The sequence below is a fragment of the Salmo salar genome, chromosome ssa13 (assembly GCF_905237065.1).
Source record: "Salmo salar chromosome ssa13, Ssal_v3.1, whole genome shotgun sequence".
NCBI lineage: Eukaryota > Metazoa > Chordata > Actinopteri > Salmoniformes > Salmonidae > Salmo > Salmo salar.
The window spans coordinates 98,916,835-98,934,205 of record NC_059454.1 but is presented as its reverse complement, the minus strand read 5'-3'; the positions used below and the strand labels follow the sequence as shown (position 1 = coordinate 98,934,205).

General features: G+C 42.8%; 1 protein-coding gene and 1 pseudogene across 1 annotated transcript; both read right to left on the bottom strand.

Annotated features, from left to right (window-relative positions):
* Positions 1–626: 626 nt before the first annotated feature.
* Positions 627–1,687, bottom strand: LOC106568370 (C3a anaphylatoxin chemotactic receptor-like; annotated as a pseudogene).
* Positions 1,688–5,208: 3,521 nt separating this feature from the next.
* Positions 5,209–16,826, bottom strand: c3ar1 (C3a anaphylatoxin chemotactic receptor). Its single transcript, XM_014138664.2, has 2 exons — positions 16,707–16,826; positions 5,209–7,533 (listed from the first exon to the last, which is right to left on the bottom strand). The coding sequence occupies exons 1-2, from the start codon at positions 16,709–16,711 to the stop codon at positions 6,444–6,446; spliced, it is 1,095 nt and encodes a 364-aa protein (XP_013994139.1). The 5' UTR covers positions 16,712–16,826; the 3' UTR covers positions 5,209–6,443.
* Between the last annotated feature and the right edge of the window lie 545 nt (positions 16,827–17,371).

The window sequence follows — 17,371 nt, the reverse complement described above, 5'->3', positions numbered from 1 at the left end:
CAGAATCTATGAAAATACCTTAAAATAAAAGATTACATTCTGTACTGTCGCCTCATATAAAACATTTGATCTTAAATCCAAAATGCTGGAGTATAGAGCCAAATGAAAAGTTGTAGCTTCACTATGTGGTGGAAATTCTATTCAAGTGGGAGAGACTTAGTCACTTCTTCAAACAATTAGTCTTTATTAAGAATTGCAATAATGATGCTGGTTAACCATACACTCTAAGGTGGAAGGCTGAGAGCTCAACGAATAATGTTGGGGAACAGTTTATATAGCCAAACTTCTTGTGCAAGCATATAACACATGATCTTGGTATGTGTACGTGTGTAGAAAACCTCTCTAGACGCAGTTTCCTCTAATGTCTGAGGCAGCGCTCTTGGCAGCTCACCTTGAGCATCTGTGGTTAACACACACACACACACACACACACACACACACACACACACACACACACACACACACACACACACACACACACACACACACACACACACACGAGAATGTTCCAATACAACAAGCTTATAAAACCATTGGAGGTCCTTCAATACTTTGTATTAAACTTAGAGGTTATCATCGATTTTTCCCTCATAAGTGTCCAAATAAATACAAAGGGGAGTATAATGTTAAACATGCTGTTTATGAATACGACCCAGGAGAGGTATAAGACATTTCTGACTTAGACCTGAGCCACAGATGAGTGTGTTGACATCCTCACTGAAGACATTCTCAAACACTTTATGGAGAGAGACCCTGACCCTATCCTTGAAGTCCTGGCCAATGAACACATACAGGGTTGAGGCAGCTGTTGACGTAAGCCAGAGAGATGGCCAGGGGGTACCAATTCCAGACTTCACCTGCCGAGGCAAACCTACCATACCCAATCACCATACCTATGGTGTGATACGGCAGTCAGCACACAAAGAATGCTGCCACCACGCCCAGAATGAGCCTGAAGGCCCTTTGAGACTTGAAGCGAGCGCTGCTCACCCTTCTGCCGATGAGCAGGTAGCAGACAGCGATAACCAACAGGGGAACGAGGAAGCCGAGGACCAGCCTGGGGACATGGGTGGCTTTGATGGCCAAAAACAGGCCCCTAAATGTTGTTTTCACCAAGGGGGTGTATAGAGGTGTACATAATCATATCGTCACCAACATCGATGGTCCCATTATGGATCATGGTGGGGAGGCTGAGGAACAAGGCCAGTACCCAGGCCAGACCACACAGCAACCAGGCCAGGGCGATGCTCCGGTGGTTCTGAGCCCAGAGAGGCAGGATGATGAGGACAAAGCGGTCCAGGCTGATAAGAACCAGGGTGAAGACACTGGAGAACATGTTGAGATACATGGCAGAGGGGAGAATCTTACACATACCCTCCCCGAATGGCCAGTGTTGGTTCAGTATGATATCAGCCAACGAGAAAGGTATGGAGATACAGCAGAGGAGGTCTGCTACAGCCAGGTTTACAAACCAGACAGTGTTAACTGTCCTCTTCATCTTCCCTCCAGCTATCCAGATGACAGAGCCATTGCCTGGGATACCGAGGACACAAGTGATGCTGTAGATGACCATGGACACCACCCGTATGGACTGATTTACCTGCTCTGATTCATCAGTTTCATTGAACATGTCATAATAGGTAGACATACTGTAGTCATGGTCCTCCTCTGAATAATTCCCATTCATTTTGTCCCTAGGGGAGGAATTGTTTCATACACAATGTCTTACACAAGTTTATAATTTTAAGTTTCAACTTAACTGAGCATAAAAATGAGGATTCTCAGTGAGTTCATTCTTATAACCATTCATAATTAAAGACAACAGTCTTACTTGCTGTCTATATACAATGGGACTACATTAACTGAATTTAAATACAACAAATTTGCACCTTCAGTATGTATTTAGGTTCTACTGTCATGAAACAGAGGGGTGTCAAATCCTTGTCACAAAGTTTTTCAAAAATTCAGAAAATAAGTGCTGACGTTTCATGAAATGGGTTTCCATGGCCACGCACCCGCACACAAGCCTAAGATCACCATGGGCAATGCTAAGCATCGGCTGGAGTGGTGTAACGCTTGTCACCGTTGAACTCTGGAGCAGTGGAAACACGTTCTCTGGAGTGATGAATCATGCTTCACCATCTGGCAGTCTGACAGATGAATCTGGATTTGGCGGATGCCAGGAGAATGCTACCTGCCCCAATGCATAGTGACAACTGTAAAGTTTGGTGGAGGAGGAAAAATGGTCTGGGGCTGTTTTTCATGGTTCGGGCAAGGCCCCTTAGTCCCGACCTCACTAATGCTCATGGCTGAATGGAAGCAAGTCTCTGCAGCAACGTTCCAACATCTAGTGGAAAGCCTTCCCAGAAGACTGGAGGCTGTTATAGCAGCAAAGGGGGGACCAACTCCATATTAATGCCCATGATTTTGGAATGAGATTTTCGACGAGCAGGAATCCATATACTTTTGGCCATGTAGCGTATGATGTTTGAACCAGAGTTAACTAAACACTGCTAATTTCCATCCACAGACCCAAAATAAACATAACTATACTGAACAAAAATGCAACATGTAAAGTGTTGGTGCCATGTTTCATGAGCTGAAATAAAATACCCCATGCACACAAAAACTTAATTCTCTCAAATTTTGTACACAAATTTGTTTACATCCATGTTAGTCAGTATTTCTCCTTTGCCAAGATAATCCATCCACCTGACAAGTGTGGTTTATCAAGAAGCTGATTAAACAGCATGATCATTTCACAGGTGCACTTGTGCTGTGAACAATAAAAGGCCACTCTAAAATGTGCAGTTTTGTCACACAACACAATGCTAATGATCATGCTGTTTAATAAGCTTCTTGATATGCCACAACTGTCTATAGGATGGATTATTTTGACATAGGCTGAAAGTCAAGGTACTGGGTGGAGGCCGGCTAGTGATGGCTATTTAACAGTCTGATGGCCTTGAAATAGAAGCAGTTGCATATCAGGTGGTGATACAGCCCGACAGGATGATTTCAATGGTGCACCTGTAAAAGTTTGTGAGGGTCTTAGGGGACTAGCCAAATTTCTTCAGCCTCTGTGTGTGTCAAGACTTCTGCCAAAGTCGGTTCCTCTCCTTGTTCGGGCGGTGTTCGGCGGTCGACGTCACCTGTCTTCTAGCCATCATCAATCTATTTTTCATATTCCATTTGTTTTGTCTGGTTGTCGCACTCACCTGGTTTCAATTCCCTAATTACATGTTGTATATGTTCCCTCTGTTTCCCCCATGTCCTTGTCGGGAATTGTTTATTGTAAGTACATGTGCTTTATGTGACTGGTGCGATACGGGTTTTTTGTGCCCATGTGTTTTGTTACTTTTGTATGCCGGTAGTTATGTACATAAATGGCTCCGGCTATTTACCAAGTTCTGCTCTCCTGCGTTTGACTTCCATGTCACCAGTTACGCACCCCTTGACAGTGTGGGTGGACCATTTCAGATTGTCAGTGATTTGTACGCCGAGGAACTTGTAGTTTTTCACCTTCTCCACTGAGGTCCCGTTGATGTGGATAGGGGTGTGCCCCCTCTGCAGTCTCCTGAAGTTCAAATCAGCTCCAAGTTTGTTGTCTGCAAACTTGATTGAGTAGAAGCGTGCATGGCCACGCAGTCATTGGTGAACAGGGAGTACCAGAGCAGGCTGAGCATGCACCCTTGTGGGTCCCCTGTGTTGAGGATCAGTGTAGTGGAGGTCTTGTTTCCTACCTTAAACACATTGGGGCGTCAGCAAGTCCAGGACCAAATTGCAGAAGACGGGGTTCAGGGCCCTGAGCTTAATGATGAGCTTGGAGGGGTTAGGTTCTTATTTTTCAGAGTAAATAACTTACGGACACTAGAGAAGCTTTAACCAAGTTTAATTCTTCCCAAAAGTTCTGTACAGCTCTAATTCAGACAACCCAACATTTCTCACATCACAGATATATATATATATATATCCCACATAAGACACTCCTCCTTCTCTCCAATCCTTACATCTTATGGTTCCACAGGAAGCGAGTAGTAAACCTATATTACTCCCTTCAGGGGATCTGACCTGACCTCCTGACCTCAACCCCTCCTTCGCCTAGTCCACAGATGTCCATCTGTCTCCCCTATAGCAATCCTTTGATCTCCTCCCATCCACCCAGCACATTCCATAGCCACTCTGTCTTTCTACAGATCTCACTCCTTAATATACTATGCGTCTGATCTATCATGTCTTTAATATCTCAATGTTCAAAATGTCAAATCCAACAGAGGGTACTATGGTGTTGTTGACCAGCGGGTGATACAATAGGACAGGTGAGAGAAAATCATTGCATGTAAATACATCTTGGCTGCCTGTGTAGAGAGTGAGTTCAAAACATTTCCGAGAATATATCTGATTCTGTGGACATATTTTTTATGTGTTTTTTAAAAGTCTAAAGTGTAGGATAATGCCCAGATATTTAAACTCTGTGTCTGTTTAGATTTTTGTCTGTGGATGAGTATGTCCGGGTAATCCTGTTCGTTTAGTTTTGTGGAGAAATACATGCTTTTTTTATCAAAGCACTTGATGAGATGTTGAAGTTGGATAGCTTTGAGAGGATGTTGTGGTTAACAGTGTCAAAGGCTTTTCTGAGGTGGAGGAGAACTGCACCTACGACACCCCGTTTGTCCAGCTTGGCATTGATCATCTTTAGGAGATAGCAACATACATTTTCTGTAGAGTGACCTAAACCCAAACTGCATGGGGTGAAGGGGAAAACTACCCACATTCACATGGGCTGTTAGCTGTTCCATGACCACTTTCTCTGCAACCTTGGAGATGACAGGGAGGATACTGATTGGTCTGTAGTTGCTTACATCATATTGGTCTGGTGATTTATATATTGGTGTTACAATAGACAATTTTGATGCCTTAGGAAATGTGTTTTTCCATATTGAAAGGTTCATTATTTGGGTGAATCAGGATTTCTTTGTACTGTTTTAGAAGTGTGCTTTGAAAGACCACAATGTCATTGGATTTAAGGTGTTTTTTTCTCCATTGATGTGAGAGGTATGCTATGCAAGGGATTAATGCGGTTTTCTTCCTTTCAGTTAGATGTAATGAAAAAATGTACCTAATAAGAATAAACATTATCTCTGGTATACAGCATGTGACTCTTTCTGAAGTGTGACATCATACATTATCAATGACCGAGGACACAGCTACTGATCAAAATAATTGATTTAATATATAAAATATGCAACTGAGATTGAATGGTATAACATGTAAGTGTAATTATTGTCCACATCAACACACTACAGCATTGACCGGCCAATGATATTCATACAGGACATAGAAGGCAGATTCCAAGTTTAAGGATAGAAAAATAATTACTGGAACGGACATTCCCTTAAGTGTACTTCCACATTGTTGTGGTCTGAGGGGATTTGTCCATTCTAGTCATCCTATTTATATGGCTCCTACATCCATTAGGAGGAATGTAAAACAGGGAAGATAAAAAGGGAACTCGGGGTGAAATGTAAGTTTCAGTTTCACAGCAGAGGATTAGCTAATAGTTGACTAACTCCTGTCCCAATTAAACTCCAGCCCACCCAATGAGTCATCACATACACATAACAGGAGATAGCTCTGAGTAGGCCTGTCAGCAAAAGGGTATTCTGATTGAAATGTTCATTTTCATGTGTCAGAACAATCTATTCAGTTTCAGGGACAACTTCACTGGCAGCATGTGGAGTTAGTCAAGTTTAATTATGGTGTTTCTCAAAGCTCTTAAGCACCACAATGTGGTTATCTAGATACTTTTAATTTAACCTTTAACTAGGTAAGTCAGTTAAGAACAAATTCTTATTTATAATGACAGCCTACCCCGGCCAAACCCAGACGATGCTGCGCCAATTGCGCCGGATGTGATACAGCCTAGATTCAAACCAGGGTCTGTAGTGACAACTCTTGCACTGAGATGCAGTGCCTTAGACCACTGTGCCACTCGGGAGACCAACTACACCAACCAGCACCAGTTGATATTTATTGGTTCGTTTTTTGAAATGATAGATGCAGTGCTACGTGAAGGTGTAAGATGGGTGGGTGACAAACTTTTTTCATTTGTTATGTCTTCATTAGAGTAATCTACAGTGCTGGTACTTCCTTCCTCCACACCCCATTATAGTTACATTGATAAGAAAAACATAAGTGTATTAGATGAGCGTTTTTAGGACAAATTTCGAACAAAAACCCAACAGCTTTACACAAAAAGCCATGCATGCAACATTTCAATCAGGCATAGACTGAACTTTAAACCCTCTTTTGTTATTGTCAAAGTCTAATTTCTTAATTGCTTGTAAAATGTTTTATGTACTCATTTTAGTACTTTAGTCAGGAAAGATCAACACATCTGCATATATTGTGTAACTGATACAGGAGCGTTTGACATTTCTGACTCAGACCTGAGCCTCAGACGAGTTGGTGGCCTTTGAGAGCTGTGACTGTCCCTTGGAGTACACAGAGGAACGCAGAGTCACATCCTCGCTGAAGACCTTCTCAAATATTTTACGTAGAGAAACCCTGACCCTCTCCTTGAAGTCCTGACCCATGAACACATACAGGACAGGGTTGAGGCAGCTGTTGACGTAAGCCAGAGAGATGGCCAGGGGCTCTAGATCCACAGCCATGACCTGGGAGGCTTCCTCGCCATACTCGATCACCAGTCCAATGACGTGATAAGGCAGCCAACACACAAAGAACGCCGTCACCACAACCAAAATTATCTGGAAGGCTCTCTGGGATTTAAAGCGGCCACTGCTCACCTTCCTACCGATCAGCAGGTAGCAGACAGTGATGATCAGTAGCGGGATGAGGAAGCCGAGTATAAGCCTGGTGACGTGGGTGGCTTTGATAGCCGAATGGTTGCCCCCAGTTTTGTCTTGTAGGTGGTTATAGATGCACAGTGTTATGTTCATATCATCATGGACTACTATTTCTCTGTAGATCATAGAGGGGAGGCAGAGGAGCAGGGCCAGGACCCAGACCAGACCACAGAGCAGCCAGGCCAGGGTGATGCTCCGGTGGTTCTGGGCCCAGACAGGCTTGATGACCAGGGCAAAGCGGTCCAGGCTGATGAGAACGAGTGTGAAGACACTGGCGAACATGTTGAGGACGACCATGGATGGAAGAATCTTACACATAGCCTCTCCATAAGGCCAGTGTTGGTTCAGTATGATGTCAGCTATGGAGAAGGGTATGGAGACACAGCAGAGGAGGTCTGCTACAGCCAGGTTTACAAACCAGACAGTGTTGACTGTCCTCTTCATCTTCACTCCAGCTATCCAGATGACAAAGGCGTTGCCTGGGATACCGAGGACACAAGCAATGCTGCAGAGAACTATGGACACCACCCGTATGGACAAATGCCCTTGTTCTGACACAGAGGTTCCAAATAATGGGTCATAATACAAGTTAGACTCCCCATGATCTTCTGTGACATAATTCTCGAAGAAATTCCCATAATGCTCTGAGAAATCCATGTTGTCCCTATGGAGAAATTGACACAGAATGTCACTCATATTCTGACTTAATCATTAAAACACAATCTATGTTCTAATTTAATGTTTCATGGCATTCAGAATTGTCATTGACGTCAAATAATTCATGATTGATTGATTCATGATTGATGGAAACTGTCTATATGGCATGTGTAACTACATCCTGGTATCAGAGCATTTCAATTTATTCTATAAGTAAATCTGGACAATCCATTTAGTATGATATGTTACGAATAGTATGTTTTAATTTATGGATGTCCTTCACCCATTTTAATATGTTCCAACTACAATTTCCATTATATGTTACGAATTTGCAAAACATGTTATATGTTACGAATTCTAGCTAGGTGGCTAACTTTAGCTAGCTCGCTAACGTTAGCTAGGGGTCAGGGTTAAGGTTAGGACTTAGGTTCAAGGTTTAAGGTTAGGGTTAAGGGAAGGATTAGCTAAAACTGTTTTACTAAACACATTTTTCGCTCGCTTTGAGGATAAAAAAACAGTGCCACCGACGTGGCCCTCTCCCAAGGACATAGGGCTCTCGTTCTCTGTGGCCGACGTGAGTAAGACATTTAAGCGTGTTAACACCTCGCAAGGCTACTGGCCTAGACGGCATCCCCAGCAGTGTCCTCAGAGCATGCACAGACCAGCTGGCTAGAGTGTTTACAGACATATTCAATCTCTCCCTATTCCAGTCTGTTGTCCCCACTTACTTCAAGATATCCACCATTGTTCCTGTACGCAAGAAAGCAAAGGTAACTGAACTAAATGACTATCGCCCCGTAGCAATCACATCTGTCATCATGAAGTGCTTTGAAAGGCTAGCTAAGGATCATATCACATCACCTCTACCTTACCTGACACCCTAGAAGACCCACTTCCTATTTTCTTACCGCCCCAATAGATCCACAGACGATACAATCACCATTACACTCCACACTGCCCTATCCCATCTGGACAAGAGGAATACCTACGAAATAATGCCATTCATTGACTACAGCTCAGCCTTCAACACCATAGTATGCTCCAAACTCATCATTAAGCTTGGGGCCCTGGGTCTGAACCCCGTCCTGTGCAACTGGGTCCTGGACTTCCTGACAGGCCACCCCCTCAGGTGGTGAAGGTAGGAAACAACACCTCCACTTCCCCGATCCTTAACACAGGGGCCCCACAAGGTTGTGTGCTCAGCCCCCTCCTGTACAGCCACACACGCTCACAGAACGGGAGCGCCGAGTGCTCAAGCGCGTAAAAATCATCTGTCCTCGGTTACAACACTCACTACAGAGCTCCAAGCTGCCTCTGGAAGCAAATTCAGCATAAGAACTGTTCGTCGGGAGCTTCATGAAAGCCAAAGATCACCATGCGCAATGCCAGGTGTTGGATGAAGTGGTGTAAAGCTCACCACCATTGAACTGTGGAGCAGTGGAAACGTGTTCTCTGGAGTGATGAATCACGCTTCACCATATGGCAGTCCGACAGGCAAATCTGGCTTAGGCAGATACCAGGAGAATGCTACCTGCCCCAATGCATAGTGCCAACTGTAAAGTTGGGTGGTGAAGTAATAATGGTCTGGGGCCATTTTTCATGGTTCGGGCTAGCCCCTTAGTTCCAGTGAAGGGAAATCTTAATGCTACAGCATACAATGCCATTCTAGATAATTCTGGGCTTCCAACTTCATGGCAACAGTTTGGGCAAGGCCCTTTCCTGTTACAGCATGACAATGCCCCAGAGCACAAAGCAAGGTCCATACAGAAATGGTTTGTTAAGATCGGTGTAGAAGAACTTGACTGGCCTGCACAGAGCCCTGACCTCAACCACATCGAACACCTTTGGGACTAATTGGAACGCTGACTGCGAGCCAGGCCTAATCACCCCAACATCAGTGCACAACCTCACTAATGCTCATGGCTGAATGGAAGCAAGTCCCTGCAGCAACGTTCCAACATCTAGTGAATAGCCTTCCCAGAAGAGCGGCTCATTGATCAAAGCCGACTGATATTGCCAACTACTTTAATTACTTTTTCATTGGCAAGATAAGCAAACTTAGGGATGACATGCCAGCAACAAACGCTGACACTACACATCCAAGTATATCGGACCAAACCAAGAATTGTACTTTTGAATTGCGTAAAGTCAGTGTGGAAGAGGTGGAAAAATTGTTGTCTATCAACAATGACAAGTCACCGGGGTCTGACAATCTGGATGGAAAATTACTGAGGATAATAGCAGATGATATTGCCACTCCTATTTGCCACATCTTCAATTCAGGCCTGGAGGGAAGGTAAAGTCATTCCGCTACCCAAGAGTAGTAAAGCCCCCTTTACTGGCTCAAATAGCCGACCAATCAGCCTGTTACCATCCCTTAGTAAACCCTTATTAAACTTCTGGAAAAAATTGTGTTTGACGAAATATAATGCTATTTCACAGTAAACAGACTTTTAGCACGCTTATAGGGAAGGACAATCAACAAGCACAGCACTTACACAAATGACTGACGATTGGCTGAGTGTCACGTCCTGACCAGTATTAGGGATTATTTGTAATTGTAATTTGGTCAGGATGTGGCAGAGGGTATTTTGTTTATGTGGTTCGGGCTGGTGGTTTATTTAGTAGGGTGTTTGGTTAGTTAGTTCCGGGTTATGTTCTTTCTGGTTAGTTGTATATCTATGTCTAGTTAATTGGGGTTGGACTCTCAATTGGAGGCAGGTGTTTTCTAGTTGCCTCTGATTGAGAGTCCTATATATGGGTATGTGTTTGGTTTAGTGTTTGTGGGAGATTGTTTCTTGTTTTGCTGTGTGTGCGCGCGCATGACAAGACTGTCTAGTTCGTTTGTGTTTTTTTTGTATACGTGTTTGTTTTGGTTTTCCCTTCTTTGTCCGTAATAAAGAAGATGAGTATACACTTCCCTGCTGCATTTTGGTCCTCTCCTTACGACAACCGTGACAGAATCTTCCACCAATCAAGGACCAAGCAGCGGGGTAAGGAGCAGAAGAACAAATATATGAACTATCAGGAGAAATGGACCTGGGAGGAAATTCTGGACGGGGCTGGACCTTGGCACCAGGCTGGGGACTACCGTCTCCCTCCGGAAGAAATCGAGACAGCCAAGGCGGAGAGGCGTCGGTACAAAGCTATATACGCGCCGATAAAGCACGAGAGGCATCCCCAATCATTTTTTTTGGGGGGGGGGCACACGGGTAGTTTGGCTGGGCCAAGGGTGAGCCCTAAGCCAGCTACCCGTGCTTATAGTAAGGATCGTATGGAGTGGATCGTATGGAGCGACGTGTTTTGCAGAAGTGCGCACGATCTCGCCCATACGCACGCACAGTCCAGTGCGAGTTATTCCAGCCCCTCGCAGATGTCGTGCTAGAGTGGGCATCCAGCCTGGTAGGAGGATGCCTGCACAGCGCGTCTGGTCGCCGGTACACCTCCTAGGACCAGGCTACCCTACTCCCGCTCTACGCACGGCAACCATCAGGCCCCTGCACAGCCCAGTTCGCCCTGTACTAGCACCCCGCTCGTACAGGGCTGCTAGTTCCATCCAGCCAGGACGGGTTGTGCAGGAGGTGCGTTCAAGACCGCCTGTGCGCCTTCATGGCCCAGTTTTTCCAGTTCCTGCCTCTCGTGCTGACCTGGAAGTTCAAACCCCTAGTCTGGCACGTCCAGTACCAGCACCACGCATCAAGCTTCCAGTGAGTCAGCCCAGTCCAGTACAGCCTGTTCCTGCTCCGCGCACTAGCCCTGAGGTGCATGTACCTAAACTGGCATTTCCAGTACCAGCACCACGCATCAGGCTTTCAGTGCGTCAGCCCAGTCCGACTTGGCCTGTTCCCGCTCCCCGCACTAGCCCTGAGGTGCGTGTCCCCAGACTGGCACATCCAGTACCAGTACCATGCATCAGGCTGCCAGTGCGTCAGCCCAGTCCGACTCGTCCTGTTCCCACTCCCCGCACTAGCCCTGAGGTGCGTGTCTCCAGCCTGGTACCTCCTCTACCAGCCCCACGCATCAGGCTTCCAGTGCGTCAGCCCAGCCTCGAGAGTCCAGAGACAGTGTCCAGTCCAGAGTATCCGGCAACAGTGTCCAGTCCAGAGTATCCGGCAACAGTGTCCAGTCCAGAGTATCCGGCAACAGTGTCCAGTCCAGAGTATCCGGCAACAGTGTCCAGTCCAGAGTATCCGGCAACAGTGTCCAGTCCAGAGTATCCGGCAACAGTGTCCAGTCCAGAGTATCCGGAACCGAGTGAGTCTGCCTGCATTCAGTCCGGAACCGAGTGAGTCTGTCTGCATTCAGTCCGGAAACGAGTGAGTCTGTCTGCATACAGTCCGGAACCGAGTGAGGTTAAATATAGCTTTGAACTGTGTGAGTCTGCCTACAGCTCGGAACCAAGCGAGTCTCCCTACAGTCTAAAGGGTAGAAGACCGGAGCCAGAACCACCTCCAGTTTAGGTGGGTTGGGGAGGGGGGGGTGTAGCACAAGTGCTGTCGGTGATGGTAGCCACCCTCCCTTCCCTCCCTTTTTGTTTAGGGGGATTTTTTTGGTGTGTTTTGGGGGATTTATGTTTTTCATGGAGGTGCATCCGGGGTATGCACCTTTGGGGGGGGTGGGGGGGGTGTAATGTCACGTCCTGACCAGTATTAGGGATTATTTGTAATTGTAATTTGGTCAGGACGTGGCAGAGGGTATTTTGTTTATGTGGTTCGGGGTGGTGGTTTATTTAGTAGGGTGTTTGGTTGGTTAGTTCCGGGTTATGTTCTGTGTTAGTATTTCTATGTTCTCTGGTTAGTTGTATATCTATGTCTTGTTAATTGGGGTTGGACTCTCAATTGGAGGCAGGTGTTTTCTAGTTGCCTCTGAGAGTCCTATATATGGGTACGTGTTTGGTTTAGTGTTTGTGGGAGATTGTTTCTTGTTTTGCTGCGTGTGCCTGACAAGACTGTCTAGTTTGTTTGTGTTTTTGTATACGTGTTTATTTTGGTTTTTCCCTTCTTTGTCCGTAATAAAGAAGATGAGTATACACTTCCCTGCTGCATTTTGGTCCTCTCCTTGCGACAACTGTGACACTGAGAGAAATTATAAAATTATTGCGGGAGCTGTCTTGTTAGACTTCAGTGCAGCTTTTGACATTATCGATCATAGTCTGCTGCTGGAAAAACGTATGCGTTATGGCTTTACACCCCCTGTTATAATGTGGATAAAGAGATACTTGTCTAACAGAACACAGAGCGTTCTTTAATGAAGCCTCTCAAACATAATCCAGGTAGAATCAGGATTTCCCAAGTTTAGCTGTTTAGGCCCCTTGATTTTTTAATTTGTACTAATGACACGCTACTGACTGAGTAAAGCCGGAGTGTCCATGTATGCGGATGACTCAACACTATACACATCAGACACTACAGCGACAGAATGACCGCAACACTTAACAAAGAGCTGCATTTAGTTTCAGAGTTGGTGGCAAGGAATAAGTTAGCCCTAAGTATTTCTAAAACTTAAAGCATTGTATTTGGGACAAAACATTCACTAAACCTCAACTAAATATTGTAATAAATCACGTGGAAATTGAGCAAGTTGAGATGACTAAACTGCTTGGCGTAACCCTAGATTGTAAACTGTCATGGTCAAAACATATTGATACAGTAATAGCTAAGATGGGGAGATGTCTGGTGCCACAAAAAAAGGACTTAGGAAAATTGCAATTGGCTCAGAACAAGGTAGCACGGCTGGCCATTGGATGTACACAGAGCAAATATTAATAATATGCATGTCAATATCATCTGGCTCAAAGTGGAGGAGGTTTTGACATGTTGAATGCACCGAGCTGTCTGTCTAAACTAGAGGACGACCGATTAATCGGAATGGCCGATTTCAAGTTTTAATAACAATCGGTAATCGGTATTTTTGGCAGCCGATTTGCCTATTATTTTTTATATATATATATATATGTGTATACTTTTTTTGTGTATATATGTATACTTTTTTTTGTGTATATATATATGTATACTTTTTTTTGTGTATATATATGTATACTTTTGTTTTGTGTGTATATATATGTATACTTTTTTTTGTGTATATATATGTATATATACTTTTTTTTGTGTATATATATGTATATATATATTTTTTTGTGTGTATATATATATTTTTTTTTGTGTGTATACATATATATATATTTTTTTGTGTGTATATGTATGTATGTATATATATTTTAACTAGGCAAGTCAGTTAATGACGGCCTAGGAACGGTGGCCTTGTTCAGGGGCAGAATGACAGATTTTTACCTTGTCAGCTTGGGGATTCAATATTGCAACCTTACGGTTAACTAGTCCAACGCTCTAACCACCTGCTTTACATTGCACTCCACAAGGAGCCTGCCTGTTGCGCGAATGCCGTAAGAAGCCAAGGTAAGTTGCTAGCTAGCATTAAACTTATCTTACAAAAACAATCAATCAATCATAATCACTAGTTCAACGCAATCAACCAACTACACATGGTTGATGATATTACTAGTTTATCTAGCCTGTCCTGCGTTGCATATAATCGATGCAGTGCACATTCGCGGAACAAGGACTGTCGTTGCTCCAACTTGTACCTAACCATAAACATCAATGTCTTTCTTAAAATCAATACACAAGTATATCTTTTTAAACCTGCATATTTAGTTAATATTGCCTGCTAACATGAATTTATTTTAACTAGGGAAAATGTGTCACCTCTGCAACAGAGTCAGGGTATATGCAGCAGTTTGGGCCGCCTGGCGCGTTGCGAACTGTGTGAATATTATTTCTTCCTAACAAAGACAGCCGACTTCGCCAAACGGGGGATGATTTAACAAAAGAGCATTTGCGAAAAAAAGCACAATCGTTGCACGACTGTACCTAACCATAAACATCAATGCCTTTCTTAAAATCATTACACAGAAGTATATATTTTTAAACCTGCATATTTAGCTAAAAGAAATCCAGGTTAGCAGGCAATATTAACCAGGTGAAATTGTGTCACTTCTCTTCCGTTCATTGCACGCAGAGTCAGGGTATATACAGCAGTTTGGGCCGCCTGGCTCATTGCGAACTAATTAGCCAGAATTTTACGTAATTATGACATAACATTGAAGGTTGTGCAATGTAACAGGAATATTTAGACTTAGGGATGCCACCCGTTAGATAAAATATGGAACGGTTCTGTATTTCACTGAAAGAATAAACGTGATAGTTTCCGGATTCGACCATATTAATGACCTAAGGATCGTATTTCTGTGTGTTATTATGTTATAATTAAGTCTATGATTTGATATAGCAGTCTGACTGAGCGATAGCAGGCTCGTAAGCATTCATTCAAACAGCACTTTCGTGCGTTTTGCCAGCAGCCCTTCGCAATGCATTGCGCTGTTTATGACTTCAAGCCTGTCAACTCCCAAGATTAGGCTGGTGTAACCGATGTGAAATGGCTAGCTAGTTAGCGGGGTGCACGCTAATAGCGTTTCAAACGTCACGCGCTCAGACTTGGGAGTGGTTGTTCCCCTTGCTCTGCATGGGTAACGATGCTTCGAGGGTGGCTGTTGTCGATGTGTTCCTGGTTTGAGCCCAGGTAGGAGCGAGGAGAGGGACGGAAGCTATACTATTACACTGGCAATACTAAAGTGCCTATAAAAACATCCAATAGTCAAAGGTATATGAAATACAAATGGTATAGAGAGAAATAGTCCTATAATTCCTATAATAACTACAACCTAAAACTTCTTATCTGGTAATATTGAAGACTCATGTTAAAAGGAACCACCAGCTTTCATATGTTCTCATGTTCTGAGCAAGGAACTTAAATGTTAGCTTTCTTACATGGCACATAATGCACTTTTACTTTCTTCTCCAACACTTTGTTTTTGCATTATTTAAACCAAATTGAACGTTTCATTATTTATTTGAGGCTAAATAGATTTTATTGATGTATTATATTAAGTTAAAATAAGTGTTCATTCAGTATTGTTGTAATTGTCATTATTACAAAAAAATTAAAAATTAAAATGTAAAAAATAAAAATAAAAATAAAAATAAATAAATAAATAAAAATATATATATATATATATATATATATATATATATATATATATATATAGTAAAAAAATAGAAATAATTGGCCGATTAATCGGTATCGGCTTTTTTGGTCCTCCAGTAATCGGTATCGGCGTTGAAAAATCATAATCGGTCGACCTCTAGTCTAAACTACTGGCACACAGCTCGGACACCCATGCATACCCAACAAGACATGCCACAAGAGGTCTCTTCACAGTCCCCAAGTCCAGAACAGACTATGGGAGGCACAGAGTACTACATAAAGCCATGACTACATGGAACTATATTCCACATCAAGTAACTGATGTAAGCAGTAAAATTAGATTTAAAAAATAAATAAAAAAAACACATTATGGAAAAGCGGGGACTTGTGAAGCAACACAAACATAAGCACAGTCATTACCAAACACACACACATTAAGATATGTACTATGCACTACACACACATACACATGGATTTAGTACTGTAGATATGTGGTAGTGGTGGAGTAGGGGCCTGAGGGCACACTGTGTTGTGAAATCTGTGAATGTATTGTAATGTTTGAAACATTTTATAAATTGCCTTAATTTTGCTGGACCCAAGGATTTACGTACAGAATAATACAAAATGCTCTGAGATTAGGCTGGTGACTAAATGGGGATACATAATAAATACAAATGTAGTGTAGCAAGTAGTTGAAAAGTTGCTAATTAGCTAAAATGATAAAGCTGTTCATGTTATACGCCCGCCCATCCACCCTACTTTTGATTTTGACTTAAGTAACCATCTGTCTTATGCAACCATACCAAACGTACCATATCATACTAAATGGAGTGTCTCGGATTTACGTACAGAATAATACGAAATGCTGAGACTAGGCTGGTGACTACAATACATTCAGAATGTTGTTTGTTAGTTTGCATAATTAGGAACTGAAGGGTAAATTCCTTCTCACAATGCCACAAAACTGCTGGAAAAGGCCTTTACAATTTACTGCTAAGCTATTGTCTAGGAACTAAACTATTGTCTATCACAGTATCTTCCATCCACAAGTAAATAACTTAAACAGGGGCTACACAAAGGTTCACCTACATTTCTACTGAAAATACGAATCAAACTTACCCCATCTTTGAGCTTTCCTTTCTAAATGTTTGCAGTTTTTAACCACAAGGGAGAACTGAGGCAAACCCACAGGAAACTACATCAGCAGCTGTTGATACCATCTATTCAACAACATCCGATATATACAGTAGGCAAATCCTTACTAAAGCAATTCCCCCCAATTCTAACCACAGATACATCTCTTGCACATTATTGGAATAAACTCTGCTGTCATCAAATGAAAGCTGAAATGATGGCTAGGCGTAGACTTATAGACCTACAGTACATCCAAAGCATTTGACACGGTTTATCATTAAATATTACTTTCTAAATTACATTAAGGTTTTCATGATTACACATATAATTGGTTATATAGTTGTGTTTATGATAGAGATACATTTGTTTATGCAAACGGCTGTGCATCTACCAGGGCCAAGATATCCTGTGGAGTGCCACAGGGTTTGATAATTGGAACTTTGTTATTCCTAATCTATATCAAGGTCCGTGCTGCTGGGTGTTCCGCACTTCCCATTCTCTTTGCTGATGATACCAATTTGATTTTATTGCACAAGAATTTTGATACTAATTAATGAAGCCAAATGTTCTAAACAAATACCTTTTAAAATGTAAAGAAAATAATAAGAAAATCTGACTTTATTGTATTCACAAGTAATAATAAGAAATAT